The sequence below is a fragment of the Alosa alosa genome, chromosome 14, assembly GCF_017589495.1.
Source record: "Alosa alosa isolate M-15738 ecotype Scorff River chromosome 14, AALO_Geno_1.1, whole genome shotgun sequence".
In the NCBI taxonomy this organism is placed as follows: Eukaryota; Metazoa; Chordata; class Actinopteri; order Clupeiformes; family Clupeidae; genus Alosa; species Alosa alosa.
Window position 1 is genome coordinate 14,636,906 of NC_063202.1, and position 21,434 is coordinate 14,658,339.

Sequence of the window (21,434 nt, forward strand, 5' to 3'; positions counted from 1 at the left end):
ATCTTTCTCATGAATATCACTTATGTAACGCTGAAGGCCTGGCTGAAGATGCCGTCTAAACAACTGCCGAGATTCAGATAAGCGGCTTAAACTATGGCGCAGTATTAACAGACACTTAACCATTCCTCACAAGATAGCAGCTAATAGGATTGCCCACGGGCTGTGGGTGCTAGCCTTCTTATTATCAGTTTTTACAGCGCATTTTGTGTTCCCGGGCATGAGGCTGAAGCTATTTCTGAGCAGCCGAGCTGCTCTCTCCCCCTCTCAGGCCGTTCACGCTGTTCAGATTGGACGGTCGAGTCACCTTCTCCGCACAGCCTTTTTCGCCAGCCTGATTGCTTTCCACATTTCCTCTTTCTTTTTTTCTTTCTTTTCTTTCTTTTTTTCTTTCTTGCTTTCTTCCTGTCCCCTTTTTCTTTTTTTATCCCTGACCTTCTTCGTCCTTCGTCGTAAAGTTGAATATCTCCTGCTAATGTGTCTCTCGTCCTCTCTGTTTTCTCGCCCGTCCTCAGGAGTACCTCTGTCCACGCAGTGGGGGCCGCAGGGCTACTTCTACGCCATCCAGATCGCCCAGTACGGCCTGAGCCACTACAGCAAGAACCTGACGGAGCGTCCGCCACACATGGAGGTGTACGACATGGCGGAGGAGCGAGACAGCCGGCCTAGTGCCTGGACCGTCCCCAAGGGCTGCTCCCTCAGCCGCGTCTACGACAAGACGCGCGCGTCCTCGGTCCGGCAGTTCAGCGCACCAGGTGGGACTGTCTGCTACACGGCTCTACCTCCTCCCCTGCAGTTGCACACGCCGCATTACACAACCCCCTCATGCGTTGACCTTAGTGTTTTAATCAGCCTTACGAGTCGCAACAAAGAAGCAGATGTTCACACTATTCTCACAGTTGTTCATTTGTGAATGGAGATAGCTTCTTATTTTTAAGTCGGTGTTAATTAATTATCCTGTCTCCTGTCTCTAATGACTTGTCTATATGTACAGTTTTCCATCACTACATCCTGAATCTCTCAGTCAGTAGATAATGTTTACTGTGTTCAAAGCCTCTCTTGTGTTCTAGATCAAAACGTCTCTGTCAAAACGTCAGAGCACTGAATGAATTGGCAGTGAATTTAAAAATCTGACAAAAAAAAAAAAAAATCATGTTTCTGCCAGATATGCACCTGCTGTGTTTACTCAATAATAAATAAGTTCTTGGCATCTTCTATTCATCCGCACTGTTTTCCAGCCTGCCTGGCTCCCCCTGCCAGGTGTGTACCTTCAGTACCTGAATACTGCAGCCGCTTGTAACATCCTCTTGAGATTTTAACCAGCTAATTCATGCACGTTTATGACACAAAAACTCCTGCCAGCCGGATGTGGTGTGAACATGGTCAGCAATGAAATCTCCACACAGAAGCCTAAGTGACTTGAGTGCTGATATGTATTTTGTCGTTAATAATACACTAATGCATTTTAGCGGCACGCTAATCAATATCCTTTGGAATTAGCCGGGCTGTTGTTGAAGGAGTCAGTAATTGGTGTCACCACCTGGCACATCGATCTCGGTGGAGCCCGCTGAGAAGCGTGGCCCAGCCATAGTGGGCTTGATAAGTAGTGGCGAGGAGATGGGATCTCGTCTGTATTCCTTACTCATCCTTTATTGATGGCAGAGTAATCACAGGGACACAGTACAAATCCACTTACTCCTAGGATTGCCTTAAGTAATGGATTTATGAGTGCATTAAACAGCAGTCGAAATGGCTTGCCAGACAGTCTTCCGCTGGCTCGCTTACATTCTCCCGTTCTTTCAGGAATTGACTCGGGGCGTTCCTCTGCTTCTCTTCTCTCTCTCTCGCTCTCTCTTTGTTTTTGCACAACTGGAACCTTAACACGGTGTTTCTGCAGGCAGAGGATCTGAGAAAGCGAAAGAGGGGGGGAGGGGGGTGGTGAGCTTTGAAAAGCCAACATGTACAACTAGCGGAGGTGTGTCGGGGGCTGTCTGATTGGAACCTGTCATCAGGCTGCGGGAGGCTTCTGCGGCGGCTATATCTGCTAGCCTCGCCGTTTGGAGAAACGATAACATGCAGCACCAAGCTTTAGCTCGCTCTGTCACAGATCACATTTTTTTTTTATCTTCTTTTTTTTATTATTTTGTGTAGCTAGGCTCTCAGCCAAGTAGCGTTGGTTTTCCAGAGACAGGGCTCTCTAATTATCTCGTGAGAGCAGTGGCACGTGCTGCGGGCTCCCTTGGGGAAGCGGTTCTTCAGAGCTGTGCATATTTTGTCAGAGCAAAACTGTGTGGAGGGGGAAGACTGCCAGAGAGCTACTGCCGTTAATGAGAAGATGTGTCTAAAACTTTTTTTTCTCTTCTCTCTCTCTCTCTCTCGTTTTTCTACATCTGACGCAGAGAATTCCGAAGGGGTCTCTCTTCCGCTGGGAAACACAAAGGACTTCATCATCTCCTTCGACTTGAAGTTCGTGTCCAACGGGAGTGTTTCCGTTGTCCTGGAAACCACAGAGAAGGGGCCTCCGTTTGTCATTCACTACGTCACCACCTCGCAGCTCATCGCCTTCAAGGACCGAGACATCACCTACGGCATCGGCCCCCGCACCGCCTGGACCACAGTGACCCGGGACCTTCTGACAGACCTGCGCAAGGGCATCGGCCTGTCCAACACGAAAGCCGTCAAGGCCACCAAGACGATGCCGCGGCGCGTGGTGAAACTGGTGCTCCACGGGCGTGGCGCCATCGACAACGTCACCATCTCCACCACCTCGCACATGGCTGCCTTCTTCGCGGCCAGCGACTGGCTGGTGCGGAACCAGGACGAACGGGGCGGCTGGCCCATCATGGTCACGCGCAAGCTGGGCGAGGGCTTCCGGGCGCTGGAGCCCGGCTGGTACTCGGCCATGGCACAGGGCCAGGCCATGTCCACACTGGTGCGCGCCTACCTGCTGACCAAGGATGACGTGTACCTGCGGGCGGCCCTGCGCGCCACGGGGCCCTACCGCATGCCCTCGGAGCAGCACGGCGTCAAGGCCGTGTTCATGAACAAGTACGACTGGTACGAGGAGTACCCCACTACGCCCAGCTCCTTCGTACTCAACGGCTTCATCTACTCGCTCGTCGGCCTGTACGACCTGGCCGAGACGGCGGGCGAGAAGCTGGGCAGGGACGCCGGCCAGCTCTTCAGCAAGGGCATGGAGTCCCTCAAGGCCATGCTGCCACTCTACGACACGGGTTCCGGAACCATCTATGACCTTCGCCACTTTATGCTGGGCTCGGCCCCCAACCTGGCCCGCTGGGACTACCACACCACGCACATTAACCAGCTGCAGCTGCTGGGCACCATAGACAACTCGCCCATCTTTAGGGACTTTGTCAAGCGCTGGAAAAGCTACCTAAAGGGAGGAAGGGCCAAGCACAACTAGGGCTGCTCACCGCCACCCAGCTGGTGAGGGGTGGTCGGCGGCGCACTCACCTGCGGACAAGTCCAGTCACACCATGCCGGTGCTGGAGACGGAACGCAGTGTCCAAATGGTGAAAAGTGGTGTGTTGCAGGTTCCAGCCTAGAAAAGTTACTGAACTCTTTTAGTAGTGTGCAGTTTTCTTTCCTGAAACTGTAATTGCAGTGCTCATCTTTGCTGTGATGGCAGTAATGCATAGTAATGCATACAAAGAAATGTGGCTCCCAGCAGTTTGCCGTTTCCTGATGGGGTCGTGGTGAGGATTATTTTATTCTCGAGTCTAAACTAGAAATCTTCAGGCCTGGAATATACAGTGAGTTATTAACTCCTGAGATGTCTGGGCTCTTTTTCTTTTTTCCTGATGAAAAAGTTAAAAGTGTGAGAGAAAGAATTGTTTATTATTAGAGAGCTAAAACCAAACATATTAACATGAGTAATTACGGATATAACCGAAGCAAATTCTCTATTATGACAGAACCCCATCAAAAATATCAAGAAGGATACCTTCTTGTGTGTGTGAAAAGATTGCCTTTTATATGGACAGTTAATTTTACAGTAACTGAGAGAGGTCCCTGGTTTAAAAAATAAAAAAAATAAATATAAATTTTGGGTGAGCCTAGTTTAGCGGTGTATTTTGCTACAAGTGATCTTCCTTTGTTGTGGGAATTCCTTCCCATTCCTTGCTGTGCAGTAGCCCTCTCCCCGAGGAGACTAGTCCCAGATTGGAATAGCTTTGTTAGCCCTCTCCATAACATGGCCCCCTGTTGAGTATGGAGCTTCACCACAATCACCTTGTGTCTGTTTTGATGCTGCAGCGGCAGGGCCCGTAATCCAGTTAGGGTTTCGGTGCGATGTTCTCAGGTTAGCGGGATGGTGGTTTTCTAAAATGGTGCGTTTGCGAGGCGCTCGGGAAAAACGCCTAAAGGCTTTGGCCCGCGACCGGCTGTCAGCACACGCTCCCCCTCAAAGGTAGGAAATTGTGGCGTTGGGAAGGGAAAAAAACTTCTTAACCTGCCCTCTTTAGTTGTCGGAGGAGGAGCTTGGAGTGTAATCCAAGACAACAAAGGGAAAGGATTAACACATTTGGCCTATACTGGCTTGGGAATTTAGCCTAGCATGACTGTAACGTTAGAGTTGAGGGTTCCCTTCAATCGCCTCTTCTTTAGTCAGTGGCAGGCAGATCTTAAAACAAGCTGAAACCTCTTCTCATCTTTGCTTCAAGTTGAAGACTTTGCACTTTACTTGTGTGATAGTGATGCCTTGTATGAATCTCTCAACACATTTATCCAGTCCTGTAGTCCAATGTTAGTGGATTTCATACGCAACATTTGTTTGTTTCTCCATTTCAGACTCCCTTGCCTTTCGACCCTTCCTAACACAGAGGAGAATACAGTAATATATAAGGGAATATTTTCAGAATAAAGCATTAGCCTAACTTTGTTCACTTCAGTTTAGTGCTGACTCTTTAGTCTAGCTTTGTTTACTTCAGTTTAGCGCTGACTCATGAAACCTCTAGCTCTAGCTCTCTAGCCTCTAGCTGACTCTTGTTCATCGTCATTGGAACGAGATGCTTTTGGCAGCTGGAACTCAGTGGCAGCCTAATAACCCCACCCAACTCTCAATTTTCTTTTGTCGGATTCTCTTACTTGAGTTAGTAAGATACCTCACCATTTGTGTGTGTGTGTGTGTGTGTGTATGGATGCTTGTGTGGATCTATGTGGTTAAAACAACAATACAGCCTCAGCTTAGTCGCTGGCAAATTCAGCAAGCAAACAAACGGCTTGCTGGTGTCATTACAGCGGCCCGGAGGATTTTCTGGACATCAGTGTTGGCCGAGATGTTCCCCAGTGCCGTGCAGCCAATGACAGCTGGTCCTTTTCCTCATCCCTTGTTTGCGACGGCTTAACCTGTTTAATCTCTGGGCTTTGATGCTGCATGTGAGTTAGCAAGGAGGTGGGCGCAGGGCTACCCCTAACACCACTACTTAATAGGACTGGGAATGTGGGATTAGAGTGCATCTCAAGATGTGTGTTCATCTGTTGCCGTGCGGTCAGAGGAACAGAATATTAAAGTCCGGCCATGCGTGGCTTAAAGGCAGAATATAATACGCTGGTTGCAGTGTTCTATTCCATTCACATCGACAGTTATGGTTTTAAGATTCAAGCGAGCAAGTGTTTTTTTTTTTCATCATCTTTTTTTTAACATCATTCCTTTTTCAATGTCCATAGGAAAGATAAGAATATTACAACAGAATTATCTTCAGTCTGGCAACTGGTTCAAGAACCACGCTTAGCCACTCTATCAAAGAGTCTTCAGTCACCAGACTTCCCACACTTCTTTTGTGCCTGAATAATGCAAAGCTTTCCACTGGTCAGAAGAATTGACCAAGATCTTCCACTCATTCACTCACTCACTCACTCACTCTGCATAGTCCTGTTGAGTACTGTTACGTTTGGTCTGCTCTCTGTGAGTCGGCGGCTGGCTGTTGTCTGACGGAAGTCAGAGGGATTCCAGATGTGCATTGTTTGCATTTTGACAGTCCTGTCGGTCCTGACAAGGGCACGGCAGACTGTAAAAGCCCCTTCTGATGGGGTCATGTCAGTCCACCTCTGCGATGACCACATCCCTGGCATGTCCATCCGTCTGTCGTCTAGGATGCCAAACTACTCTAAACCCTCTGAGAGTCCTACAGCATGGGCCTCTCCACTATCAGAGTGGCTGTGACTGCAGTGCTGATGGGATTGTTCTGATACAGACCATTTGTTGAGCTCACGACACTAGGGTTGAGGGGAGCCTGATAGCATTCACATTTTTATGATTATTGTCTTTTTTCCATGACTATTACTATGCACATTTGCCACACAATGGGACTAAAAGCGCAGTATGTCTTTTTAAAGGGAAACAAAAAACGGTTACCACAAGGGGACTGTGCAGCTTACTTTTTTTCCTTCTTTTTTTCGTTTATACCAAAGTCTTTAAAAGCCTGGCTATTTCATTTCACGTGTCATTGTTTTTGTTTATATGCTAATGGTGCCATGGAGCATTTGTTAGCGTCCGAAGAAGTGCGAAGAAGTGCTGAAACGTTTGTGTCCCACAGAGAAGGGAACTGCCTATCTAAAGACTTTTTAGTTTTGAGAGTTTTCGATTTTATGTAGAGCATGATGAGAGATGAACAATAAATATATACTTTTTAAAAATTAAAAATCACAACTGTTTAAAGGGTTGTGTGCGACTGCACAGATTGTGATCGAACTGAACTGAGCTTCGAAAAACCATTCTGGTGGCATTATACTTTTTTGTTTGGTGGTGGGGGGCTAATTCTTGTACCAGGACTTCTTTTATTAGTTTCCATAGGGCAGGGTAGCTTTTTTCTTTTGGGGTGAGCTGTCTATCAAAGGGAACAGCAGTTAAGCACAACATTAGGCGGGGATTACACTGGCCAGCAGCAAGCGGCAGGTTTCCTATTATTCTCTATTGTTCGGAAAGCGGAACGGTGGCAGCGCTAACGTTGAACAAGCTGAGCATTGAACTTGGTTCAACTTTCAAAGCGCAACGCGAGCGTATTCAATTGCCAGTTTAGGCAAACCATTTGTGTTACTTAGGAACGAGATAGAACTTATGGTCTGAGCGTTGCGGTTACTTGCGCTTGCTGCTTGCCGCTGGCCAGTGTGATACTCGCCTTAGTATCTTACTCTTTTTTTTTTTTTATTTATTCTCATCCATTTTGTTTTTTATTTCTGGACAATGTGCAACGCCTTTCTTGGGAAGCTGCTATTGTTGTTCACTGTGGAATATAGGAACGTCTAGTCATCTTTGTCTCTCATGTCTCATTTTCTTTGTCCAGTAAAATTGTGTGTGTGTGTGTGTGTGAGAGAGAGACCCCAGCCACATGTGACGTATGCAATAAACCGTTTACTGGGTTGCTGTAGCAGCAGGCATCCAGAGAGGTTGTACAAACTTTGCAATCCAAGCACAATGTGCACATGTGACCATTTTTATGCAGGAAAAAAAAACGTGTTTATATAAGAGTTGAATCTTTGTGCTTTAAATTGCTTTTTAAGAAGTTGTAAAATAAAGGCCTCTTTTTCCTAAATGTGTCTGCCTGTGTTAAACATGTCAGGTTTAAGAAAATAAAGTTCATGTTGAATATTTAGAGGTTACATTTTACATTCCATGTGCATACAAGCAGAGAGACTAGAACACAAACTGTTCTGCCACATATTCAGACACACAACACTCACTGCAATTCTCAACACACACACATGCACACACATCTCTGGCATTATGGCAGTGAAGGGCTATTACACAGCACAGAGCCTCAGTGCCTAATCAGTCAGGCTTTCGATGAGGTGTATCTCAGCAGGCCATAAAAGCCAGTGGAGTTTGTCAACCTGTGTTTTCTGGACCTCTGTTGGCCCTCTCTTACTCTCTCTCTATCTCTCCGCTCCTGGTCTACAGTTTCCATCTCTCTCTTGTCCCCCTCTATCCGCTCCAGGTCTACAGTCTCTCTCTATCTCTCTCTCGCTCCCTCTATCTGTTCCAGGTCTGCAGTCCCTCCCCATCCGCTCCAGGTCTAATGGCAATGGCATTACCTCAGTCCTGACAGGGCGTTTGTCTCCCATGGCTAATGAGTAGCCTCGGCTCCAGGCCTCCATCCCCGGCTCCTACTCTTCCTCCGGCGGCCTCGTCTGGATGACGCTGATGGCATTAGGGGAACTCATGGCGCTGTGGAGGCCAGGATGGCGGAAGGAGTGGGTATTGCGGCTCCCGCTCTATTGCCACCAGATCTGATTACCACCTGGCTGAACCCGCCGTCATTCAATTGTCCTCTGTGGGGTGGGGGGGGCCGGGGGTGATGGAGGCTTTGAGGGTGAGAGAGGGGAGGAGAGAGGGCTTGCCCAGGAAGTGGGATTTGTTTTTGTTGTTTATGGGTTTTTTTTTTTTTTTTTTTTTTTTTTTTTTTTTTCTTTCTTTGCGTGCTTTTTCAGGACGGGGGCACAAGCCATGTAGCGTGCAAAGTGGATTTATCACACTTCACCTCCCAGGAACGCACAGACGAGACTCAGACTCTCAGACCCGAGCTATGTTTTGTTCTCTCTCTCTCTTTCTCTCTCCCTCCCTCTCATGGGTCTGGCTCCACTTTGTATTCTCTCTGACGTGACCATGTGCCTTGGGTGCTTCCTGCCATTGTTGGCTGTTTACACCATCACAAAACCAAACGTGAGACAAAGCTGTGGTCACTGTCATGTTCTCTGTCCCCCGCTCGGCCCGACGTGCCGTGAAGATTGTTGTGACACTGGCAGTGGTGTCAGAGGTTGCCTCCGCGGTGAGGCTGGCATATTGTACCCGCTGGGGTGCGGCCTGCTCCCCATGCCCAGCCCGGCTCTGCAGCGAGGCACGACACGGCGCTGGCTGCCGACGGCTCTTTAATTATGAATCAGATGGAGGGCAGAGCAGGCCAAGCAGCCCCAGCCTCAGCTCCACCAGGGAACCTTCGCCAGACGAGCCCAACGTGCGCCACACAGCACAGCACAAGTGCAAACAAACTGCCGAGTAAACAAAGGGAGGTCAGGATGCAGACGACTACCCTCATCGCTTGTCTTCCACCAGCAGCTGGTGTGGGACACAGAAAAGAAACTAAAACGAATGTGCCATCAATGCCTTGAATGTTTTTCTGTCTGCTACATGACGAAGCCCTTTCTGCCTTCTGGAGAGGTGCTGATGATGTGTCGGAGACAAAGACCCTAGGCCCACCTGTCATCTTGCTCATGGTTGAATCACCTTGGCACTTAGCAACAGAGGAGCATTTAACACAAAGTGGTGGCTTATCTGCCTGAGAGATCTGCTGTATTGCGTGGTAGATTCATCCACTGTAAATTACATGTTTACACGCTAGAGAATAGAGAATGCTGTAGCGCTCTATTGAATGAAACAATGGACAGCAAGTTATTGGGGGAAAGGAAACAGATAGAGAAAGAAAATGTGTTTCGGTTAACTGTGTGGTTTACTGCAGCCATTCAGTTAGGTTAGAAAACACTGCCACCTGGTGGTATATGGTTGGAGACAATTGAAGTATTTAGGTCATGTCACTGTTCTTGTGAAAGGTAGGGTTAAGTGTATGATGCAAACTTCTGGGTACTCAGATTAGGTTAAGTGACGCTGGATGACATGTTTGTGTTTCTTAGCAGGTTTTTGTCTAAAGCAGCTTACATTATATTATAGTCAAAGACTAGCTCACTCTTCTCTTCATTGCTCTCCGAGAAACTCCACAGTGTTTTGTTATTGTGTGGGAGACAGGCTGCCCCCACCCTTACAAAAAATAACTGCACTACTTCAAGTGTCAAACGGCAGTTCAAACTATTATTTGCATTTCATATGCAACAAATGCAATATTTTGAAATGAACTGCATTGCACCAGATAGTACTGCACTTTACTGCAGAAATGCAATATTTTTAGATGAAAACAGTATTGTACTGCATTGTACTTTTTTGTCTCATAACTACAGATATTTTTGGATCCAGGGCTGTGTAAGGACACCATGGTTTTTTTTTTTACAGTGTAGGCCTACTCAAAGAATAGAGAGCTATAACAGATTGTGAATAGATTAATGTTACAGTGTTATCCCTTACTCAACCTTTAACTGAAGTGCTAAGACAATTTCTTTCTCCACAGATAGTTGTAAATCTATGCCCAACTAAAGATGGCTTAGTCACACAAACATTACTGTATTTGCCTTAATAATATCACAAGCATGGCATGCAAGCATGACATTGTGGTGTCTCATTGTTGCAATTTCAGTTATGTTCTGAGAGAGTTGAACATACTGTAGGCTCTAAGAATTGCTTCATTTAATTAGAAATGTTAATTAGAAAAATGTTTCAAGTAGGTCTTTGTCCTTGACATCTTGTCATGATATAACATGGCAGCTATACTAGCATACACTCACCATAAATTATGATGTGACTTTTTCCCCAAACACAGTAATGGGTTCCAATGGAGATTAAATGGGTCCTATATGTTAATGTTTTCCCGTGGTGCATTTGTATAATCAGCGGTCATTCATTTTTTGCAGCAGTCAATATAAAAAACTATCGGACCTCCATTACATACATTATGGCCCATTCAGTTCAATGGAACTGTCTGCAAAGCCATGGTAGGAGAGAATAAACGGTCTGTCTTCCGAAGCTGGACGAATCGGGACATTTCACAGTGCAGGTCCTAAGCCTTTTGAAACTGGGGAACACAAGTAGCTAATCTCAACTTCCTTCTCCGTCACTTTAAAGGACAGGATAATTCAATGAAAGTGGGTAACACCAGTTAGCCCATGGGGAGCCTATAGCTAAAAAGGAGCTATAGGCTAACTGGTGTTACCCACTTCTAGTGAGCTATGCTAAGCTAGGCTAACAGAGGTCAGAGTGGGTTATTGCACGTACAGAGAAGAGAGGGGTATGTATCCTCTTATCTTACTCTGGTGTATATGGTAAATCAGCTAATCCCCCAAAAAAAAAAAAAAAAAAAAAAAAGTTGTTTTGTTCATTTAAGATAGATAGATAGATAGATACTTTATTGATCCCCAAGGGGAAATTTAAGAGACATGCAGTAGCGACAGACTGGGCCTCCATGGGTTTTGCCCCTCCTATTGGATGCTCGCCTTCCAGTCTGTGGTGCTGCAGGTTTATTAGATTAGATTAGATTCAACTTTATTGTCATTGTGCATTGTGGGTTCGAGCCCAGGCTGGTGCAGGCCTAAACTGTGCAATCAACATGATGCAGGTTAAATAGTGTGTTGTCTATACACTTTACAATCTTGTGTTTCTATTGTTTTCTATTGTGTTTTTGTTGTTTAAACATTGTTCTTTTTATGCTTGTGATTCAAAAATTCCAATGCACATGTACTTGGCAAATAAAGATGAACTGAAGTCTTTGTTAACTCTTTCTTAAAGAGGCAGGGTGGAGTTATGTTTGAAATTTCCGGCCTCACCTATAAAACAACAATGTGCTTTGCTTTCAGATAATCCATCCAGAAGACTATCTACAATATGATAAAAAAATAATAATTCAATTCCTTCAATTGATAAATTGTAGGTTGTCAAATCAGTTGTAATGTAGGATTGGCCGCTATTTTTGTATTGTGAAAAAAGGGGATAAACTGGGGGAGGCACAGATCCCATCGCAGGACCTGTTTTATCAGGTAATGAATTATACTAACGATTGATCTAATTACTTTGATTGATTTGATATTGATGTTAAAAGGGCAGTTGGCACTTCTAGCACCTCTGTGACCGATTTCCTGAGTTTGTCCAGCATCTGACAGAACAATTCCAATGATCCCAAACAAGCCTTCGGGCAGAATGCTAAACATATGTTTTTTTTCCTGAGGTCCGCCTCGTCACTGTCTCTCAGAGCTGTCTGCCTTTTGTGCTGTCTGCTGCTCAAGGAGTGTCTGGCCATCATCATAAATCACAGCGCCTGTCAGTGTGGCCGTGGCTGAAGATGCCCGAGTTGGTTTCAGCAGACACTCATACTCAGCTGGATCACTCTAACACACCATCTCAACACACAAGTCTCACACACACACACACACACACTCACTCCCTCTGTCACTGTAGTGCATGTCCACTCTCCAGTCTTGGCGTGTGTAGGTAATGATCTCCAGCATGCTGCGATTGTGGTTTGGCTGCGGCTGCCGCTGGGTTGATGATTAACTCATCTAAGTGGGGTTGCCAGCGTGGACTGAGTGCTCGGGTGCACTGAGGCTGGCAGACGCTGTCACTGGGCCCCCTGAGTGAGCAGCAAATGAGTTCCCCTGGCACGGGCCGCCGAGAAGAGAGAGAGCTCAGCTACTCACTTATGTTTTTAAAAGGACACCCTTTAGTCATGTTCCTTAACTGAACTGAACTAAACTGTCTTTTCAAATGATTGCTATGTATGTATTAGGGTGGAAGGACAGTATGTGTATAGAGTAATACTAAAAATAATAATGTGGTGTGCTGGGGAGACAGCATTGAGAAGAGGCACACTGGGTGACTGAACAGGCTGGTAAGGAAAGCTCTGTTGTTGGCATTGACCTGGAGTCACTCACATCAACTGCAGAAAAACGGACCATGAGCAGGATGCTGGCGATCATACAATGACCATCACCTACTACACAGCACACTCAATAAACAGAGGAGCATGTTCAGTGGCAGACTTCTGTCACTGTCATGCTCAACAGACAGGTTGAGGAGGTCCTTTGTCCCCAGGGCCATCCAACTTTTCAATGCAACACAAAAGGGGAGTGGAGAAATGGACCTTTCAGCATTAGCCTGTCTCTCTCAGCCCCTACCATCATATCACTTTGTCTGCTGTCCACCTGACTGTTCAGTTCAGTTTATTATTTGTTCCAAAAAGGGCAATTTGTATGTTATATGTTTTACAGGCTATATCAGCCCTTCTACACAATCTGGACTGTGGTCATAACATCTACACCTTATAACGTATTCCCTGTTATATATTGTCCTTAAAGTATATTATTTTCCTTGTTTGTTAAGTGATTCTATTATATTTACATTCTTGGCTTTTCATAGTCATAGTTAAAATAAAAAAAATAAAAAAAAAGGAAAGTTATTGCACGGTTCAATACCTGCACTGTTCACTTTTACACTACCACCATTGCACACACTGTACCATAGCACCTTATCACGGTCAATGCATCAAATGGTCAGTACATCACTTCACATGCTCTTTAATTTTTACATTTCTGCAAGTGATTTTTATGTATGTGAGATATATGTGTGTATGTGTGTTTGTTGTGTGTAGCTACTGGATGCCTAAAATTTCCCTCGGGATGAATAAAATATCTATCTATCTATCTATCTATCTAATAATAAGTATACAAATAAGAGTATGGAGTGATGGTATGAAAAGGTTTTCCTTTCAGGTGGTCACTGTTCAGGATGCACACATAAAAATGAACTTCGGTAACACTTTATTGACAGTATCGACATAAGAGTGACATGACACTGTCATGACACATGAACCCTAACCCTAATCCTAACTTCTAACCCTAATAATTTTATGACAAAAACCGAATGGCACTTAATGACAGAAGCATTATGTCATAAACGTCTATGACTTGTTTATGACACATTTATGACAGTGTCATGTCACTCTTATGTCGATCCTGTCAAGTAAAGTGTTACCTGAACTTCTCGTGTTTTTATTTATGTAATGTAAATATGTAACATTTCTAACAAACACAATTAACAATTGATTTTCATGCCCCCATATAATGTGTGTTGATCTGTTATGTTTAACATTTATTTTCATTAAGGAAATTCAGATTGAATGCAAGACATTTAATCAATGGTGATTCTCTCAGTACAGGGAATGTGCCAACCTGAGTTATGATTAGCCCCGTCTGGGTTTACGTAGCTATAAGATGACAGTGGGAGTCGCATCCACAACAGAGACAGCCACCCTGCCAGAGGATGCCAGGGATGGATACGAAATGTGGCCGTGCTCCAGATCACTGATTGCCTGGTGGATTGTACAACTTTAGCAAGCAAGAGTTGGCAATACTGTATGTTTATGTTTCTTCGCAGATGCTTTTGTCCAAAGCCACTTACAACAGTAAAACATTACTGTACATTGGCATTAAAATCAATAGTTCCAATAAAGTAAAGTCAAATTAGTTAAAAAGATATAATAGAAATCAACCCCAAACCAGAAAATGTGGGCCGTTGTGTAAAATGCAAATAAAAACAGAATGTGATCATATAGAAGTCTTGTCAACCCATATTTAGCAGCAAAAAGGACATTGACAACATATCAAATGTTGAACATTTTAATTTTGACTATTTCAGGAAAATATATGATAATTTTGAATTTCATGTCAGCAACATGTTTAAAAAAAGTTGGGACAGGGAATGTTTACCACTGTGCTGCTTCACCTCTTCATTTAACAAAATTCTGTAAATGTTTAGGAAGTGAGAGGACCAGTTGCTAGAGTTTTGAGAATTAAATGTTGTCCCATTTCTGCCCGATATACTGTAGGATTTCAGTTGCTCAACAGTATGAGGTATTCTTAATCATGTTTTTTTAATCATGTTTTTCATTCCATGATACTTTGACAGGTCTGGACTGCAGACAGGCAATTTTAACACCTGGACTCTTCCTCTATGGAGAAATACTGTTCAAATATGTGCAGAATTCATTTTGGCATTATTTTCCTGAAATATTCAAGGTCTTCCCTGGAAAAAACATTGCCTGGATGGCAGTATATGTCAAAAGCTCATTCCAAATTGATTGTGCCTTGCCAGATGTACAAGATACCCATGCTGTAGGCACTAATGCACCTCCACACCGTCATAGATATTGAGTTTCGAATTGAGGACCAAAACAAGTTGGAAAGGTTGGATGCTTGGATAGACCCTCTCCTCTTAGCCCAGATGAGTCCATGATTTCCAAAAAGAATGGCACATTTTGATTGGTCTAACCACAGGATCTTATTCCATGTTACCTCAGTCTATTTTAAACAAGCTCAGGCCCAGACAAGATGGGTGTTTTTTTTTCTGTATCATGTCTCAATACAATTTTGGCTGTTTTGGCTGTTACAATTTTGGCTGCATTTTTTTAATTGAGTATCAAACTGTGCACATAGACAATGGTTATCAAATGTTTTCCTGAGCCCATACAATGACAGGTCTGGAAACAGGTCTGGTGTTGATGCAGTGCCATCTGAGGTCCAAAAGACCACAGCCATCCCATGTGTTTTTCAGCTCTTTCCCTTGTTTGCAATGATTTATCTGGATTCTCTGAATGTTTTAATAATAATGTCCTGTAGATGACGAACTCCCCAAATACTTCACAATTTCATGTTAAGAAGCATTCAAATTACATTGTTTCATAATTTGTGCACACAGGTTTACAGTGATGAATTATCCTACATCTTTACTTCTAAGACCCTGTGTCTCTGGGATGTTCTTTTTTCATGACCAATCGTGTTACCTTAATTAGTTGTGAAACATTCCTCCTTTTGTTTTCTTTATCATTACACACATTTTGTTACCCCAACTTTTTTTGAAACATGTGGTATCAAATTCAAAATTAACATATTTTCCATGAAATGATAAAATATGTAAGACTATATTTAAGTAAGTGGTAAACATCCTAATAGAAGGGCTTTATGGCTTCATTCTCCTAACAAAACAATGTCATAGGGATGTTGTAAGAGGTTTACACTTTCTCTGAGTTAACATACCCAGGTCACTAAACCACGTACTTGGAATACCCCCCTGGGTAAGTAGTGGTAAATCTCCTAATAGAAGAGCTGTATGGTTTCATTCTCCTAACAAAACAATGCTTTGTTGTAGGAGGTTTACGATATGTATATACTATATGTGTAGTAAGTATACTCTTTTGATCCCGTGAGAGAAATTTGGTCTCTGCATTTATCCCAATCCGTAAATTAGTGAAACACACTCAGCACACAGTGAACACACAGTGAGGTGAAGCACACTAATCCCGGCGCAGTGAGCTGCCTGCAACAACAGCGGCGCTCGGGGAGCAGTGAGGGGTCAGGTGCCTTGCTCAAGGACGCTTCTGCCGTGTCCACCACTTACTCTGTGTTTTCTTACCCAGGTGTGTCACTAAATCACATACTTGGAATACCCCCCTGGGCTGTGTACAAATAGCTGACAAACAGGATGGACAACTAAGTGGAGCACGAGGCTACATTCGCTGAATGTGACAAAAAAATGTATTCGAGGCCGTCGTAGTAAAGCTGTGTAAGTCCTATGGGCTTTGGATGTTGACTGGCTTCCTGTGTGTGTTATAAGATAAGATAAGATAAGGTAATAGTCTCACAATGGAGAAATTTGCATTGTTACAACAGCAAAAGTGATAGCAGGGGTAGTAGGAGTAGAAATAGGACACGCACAATGAACAGCAACAACACAACACATCAGCAGGATTGCCACTACTGCACACTTCTTGGACACGCAGATGTACAACAACAGGGTTTTTTTCAGCTGCCCACAAGTATTGCACTCATATATAAGGATTAAAGGATAACTAGGGAAATACTAAAAAGATGATTTAGCATCTGAAGTACTAATAAACACAGAGATACTAATAAATCGCACATTTGATGTATTAGTAAAACTGTGAAACGATACATATTCAGTGTCTTGTACTCACTTACTCCCTCTAACTACAGCAATTTGTAACTTTTCTGTAGTTTTCAAAATGGCTGTACAAGTATAGTGCTGTCTTGAGCATTTTCAGGTAGCGTCACCGAGTTCTGACCTTTTTTTGCATGGGAAAAAACTGAGAGCATAAACTGTCATAATGAAAACATGACAAAGCCATTTGACTATCTTGTTCATAAACAATGGTGTCAAGACTTCTCATTTTGATGACACTGGCAGTTTCATTGACATAAATACTTGCTTTTGAGGAATGGACTATCCATTTTGAGCAAGTGACGTGCTTTTGCAGGTTATCCACTAGGTTTTGCAGTTTGCACTAATTGTTTTGAGAAATGCACTAACTGCTGTGCAAATGTTAATAGTGATGTGAGAAAAGCACCAAAGCGACTGAGAAAAACTGTAATAAATCTAACATTTGATGTAACAGCAAAACAGTTCTAATGTATTGTGTGGCCTACTGGGCTGGTCCTGAGTCTGACAGCAGCAGGAAGGAAGGACCTGCTAGCACTACCAGCTAACTTATGTAACGTTAACTCATCGTAATCAGTACATATATCTATGTGTTGCTGCAAAACAAACATCATCAATGAGCTCACCCAGCTGGCTAACGTTAGCAGCTAAATATACCTTGCGAAACTGAGTTATGCTAACACCATCTTCAGCCTGGCATTTTGACAGTAAACTCAAAAAACATACAGTATATATATAAATGATTATTCTAAAGTTTCACTTGTAAGTAGCCTTCAGTTTCAGTTGAAAATTGTTATCTAACACTGTTTATCTTTTTTTCTTCTATTTCTGCTAGGTGCTGCTTCACTCTGCTACTGGTGGTGGATCAGGCTGGCTGCAACCGTTGGTCTAACGCTGCAGCACAATAATGAGAATTTCTAAACGGAAAAAGTGAATAAATGTACTTGCTTTTCAAACTGATAACAAGTTGTCAATGGTTATTTATGCAAGTTTGTGTAGCCTAAACCATACCTAGGCCTAGTCAAATTTATCCTGGCTGTAGATAAAGCAGGATATGAATTTCCCAAAATTACTGTATATAATATTACAGCACTGGTATTACTACTGTACTAAGTTACAGTATGATCCATAAGTACTGTGATTAAAAAATACGGTAGACAATTCAATACTGTATACATTACAGCACTGGTAGTACTACTGTAGTTTGCATTTACAGTATCAGGCATAGGTACTGTGATTTCATATACAGTAGGTGTACTGTAGAGGAAATACAGCAACTTTGCTGGTTATTTGCTGCCAGCAAGTTGCTGTAAATTTTACGTTAAACTTTTTACAGTGTAGGCACTAATGCACCTCCACACCGTCATAGATATTGAGTTTCGAATTGAGGACCAAAACAAGTTGGAAAGGTTGGATGCTTGGATAGACCCTCTCCTCTTAGCCCAGATGAGTCCATGATTTCCAAAAAGAATGGCACATTTTGATTGGTCTAACCACAGGATCTTATTCCATGTTACCTCAGTCTATTTTAAACAAGCTCAGGCCCAGACAAGATGGGTGTTTTTTTTTTCTGTATCATGTCTCAATACAATTTTGGCTGTTTTGGCTGTTACAATTTTGGCTGCATTTTTTTAATTGAGTATCAAACTGTGCACATAGACAATGGTTATCAAATGTTTTCCTGAGCCCATACAATGACAGGTCTGGAAACAGGTCTGGTGTTGATGCAGTGCCATCTGAGGTCCAAAAGACCACAGCCATCCCATGTGTTTTTCAGCTCTTTCCCTTGTTTGCAATGATTTATCTGGATTCTCTGAATGTTTTAATAATAATGTCCTGTAGATGACGAACTCCCCAAATACTTCACAATTTCATGTTAAGAAGCATTCAAATTACATTGTTTCATCATTTGTGCACACAGGTTTACGTAGAGTGATGAATTATCCCTACATCTTTACTTCTAAGACCCTGCTTCTCTGGGATGTTCTTTTTCATGACCAATCGTGTTACCTTAATTAGTTGTGAAACATTCCTCCTTTTGTTTTCTTTATCATTACACACATTTTGTTACCCCAACTTTTTTTGAAACATGTGGTATCAAATTCAAAATTAACATATTTTCCATGAAATGATAAAATATGTAAGACTATATTTCGTAAGTGGTAAACATCCTAATAGAAGGGCTTTATGGCTTCATTCTCCTAACAAAACAATGTCATAGGGATGTTGTAAGAGGTTTACACTTTCTCTGAGTTAACATACCCAGGTCACTAAACCACGTACTTGGAATACCCCCCTGGGTAAGTAGTGGTAAATCTCCTAATAGAAGAGCTGTATGGTTTCATTCTCCTAACAAAACAATGCTTTGTTGTAGGAGGTTTACGTATATGTATACTATATGTGTAGTAAGTATACTCTTTTGATCCCGTGAGAGAAATTTGGTCTCTGCATTTATCCCAATCCGTAAATTAGTGAAACACACTCAGCACACAGTGAACACACAGTGAGGTGAAGCACACTAATCCCGGCGCAGTGAGCTGCCTGCAACAACAGCGGCGCTCGGGGAGCAGTGAGGGGTCAGGTGCCTTGCTCAAGGGCACTTCTGCCGTGTCCACCACTTACTCTGTGTTTTCTTACCCAGGTGTGTCACTAAATCACATACTTGGAATACCCCCCTGGGCTGTGTACAAATAGCTGACAAACAGGATGGACAACTAAGTGGAGCACGAGGCTACATTCGCTGAATGTGACAAAAAAATGTATTCGAGGCCGTCGTAGTAAAGCTGTGTCAGTCCTATGGGCTTTGGATGTTGACTGGCTTCCTGTGTGTGTTATAAGATAAGATAAGATAAGGTAATAGTCTCACAATGGAGAAATTTGCATTGTTACAACAGCAAAAGTGATAGCAGGGGTAGTAGGAGTAGAAATAGGACACGCACAATGAACAGCAACAACACAACACATCAGCAGGATTGCCACTACTGCACACTTCTTGGACACGCAGATGTACAACAGGGTTTTTTTCAGCTGCCCACAAGTATTGCACTCATATATAAGGATTAAAGGATAACTAGGGAAATACTAAAAAGATGATTTAACATCTGAAGTACTAATAAACACAGAGATACTAATAAATCGCACATTTGATGTATTAGTAAAACTGTGAAACGTACATATTCAGTGTCTTGTACTCACTTACTCCCCTAACTACAGCAATTTGTAACTTTACTGTAGTTTTCAAATGGCTGTACAAGTATAGTGCTGTCTTGAGCATTTTCAGGTAGCGTCACCGAGTTCTGACCTTTTTTTGCATGGGAAAAAACTGAGAGCATAAACTGTCATAATGAAAACATGACAAAGCCATTTGACTATCTTGTTCATAAACAATGGTGTCAAGACTTCTCATTTTGATGACACTGGCAGTTTCACTGACATAAATACTTGCTTTTGAGGAATGGACTATCCATTTTGAGCAAGTGACGTGCTTTTGCAGGTTATCCACTAGGTTTTGCAGTTTGCACTAATTGTTTTGAGACATGCTGTGCAGTTTGAGACTGCTGTGCAAATGTTAATAGTGATGTGAGAAAAGCACCAAAGCGACTAAGAAAAACTGTAATAAATCGCACATTTGATGTAACAGCAAAACAGTTCTAATGTATTGTGTGGCCTACTGGGCTGGTCCTGAGTCTGACAGCAGCAGGAAGGAAGGACCTGTCATGTCTCTTCTTCACACACATTGGTTGGATAGATAGATAGATAGATAGATAGATAGATAGATAGATAGATAGACAGGTACTTTATTGATCCCCAAGGGGAAATTCAAGGTCTCAGTAGCATACAGACATCACACACAACATGCACTTACAGCAGAAAAAGTAATATAAGTATATACATATAAAAAAAACACCACTGAACAATAAAAACAGTAGAAGATAAAAAAAAAATACTAAAATACTAAATATACAAAATAAAACTAAATCAAATATCCACATAGTGTGCTTAAGGATGATTAAGCATTAGGCGCTTTCAGTGACAGGGCAGGGACTGAGCCTGTGATTCTGTATGCATGGTAAGGTGCTCTATGAGAGTGAGAAGTAAGTGCAACAGTGCAACAGTGCAAGAAGCAGCATGTCACTCAAGCAGCTGCCTAGGAGTCCTGCGTTGGGTGTAGCCTAGAATACACAGCACATATAAATAGGCAAGAGGCTACACAGCATCGAGGCAAAGACAACCAGACTGAGGAACAGTTTCTTCCCATCTGCTGTTAGACTGATACCTATTTTACTATTTCTATTTATTGAGGGGGGTATCAATTTCGCTTCTACATGAAAATGAATGACAATAAAGCTTCTTGAATCTTCTTGAACCTTGAATATACTGTGAATCCATATCCGAAACTCATCCTTCCACTCCTGTCTTTGCTGACTTCAGATAAATTACATCTAATGTGTGTCCTGAGGTGCATGTCTCTTTGAAGGACGAGTAGGTTTGCACCCCTGTGATTTGAGGCTTTAGAGAAAAAAAAACAGAAGGCAGTGCTTGGATCTGGCTTTGTGCAGAGGAGTAGGGTTGGGGCGTGATGCGTGGCCCTTGCACAGGACACACCAACGTTAAACATACAAGGAACGCGGAGGAGGGAGGGGGGTAGCCATGTTTGTGTTGGAATGACTCACACATACACACTTCACTCATTCACACCTCTGTCTCGGCCTCCAGTGGTGCAGGGATGAAACACACAAAGAGTTGGACAAGAGCACCACTGTTGGAATATTGCGATCTGTTTGCGAAGTAGTCCCACTAATCCCCCCCCTCCTTA

At 43.2% G+C, this 21,434-nt stretch overlaps 1 protein-coding gene across 1 annotated transcript in view; it reads left to right on the forward strand.

Moving 5' to 3' along the window:
• The window catches only part of glceb (glucuronic acid epimerase b), a 39,796-nt gene extending 32,246 nt beyond the window's left edge, over positions 1–7,550 (forward strand). The window contains exons 4-5 of the mRNA XM_048263242.1: positions 513–752; positions 2,397–7,550. Coding sequence (XP_048119199.1) covers positions 513–752; positions 2,397–3,421 — 1,265 coding nt within the window. The 3' untranslated portion in view covers positions 3,422–7,550. The remainder of the gene's footprint in view (positions 1–512; positions 753–2,396) is intronic.
• The last annotated feature ends 13,884 nt before the right edge of the window (positions 7,551–21,434 follow it).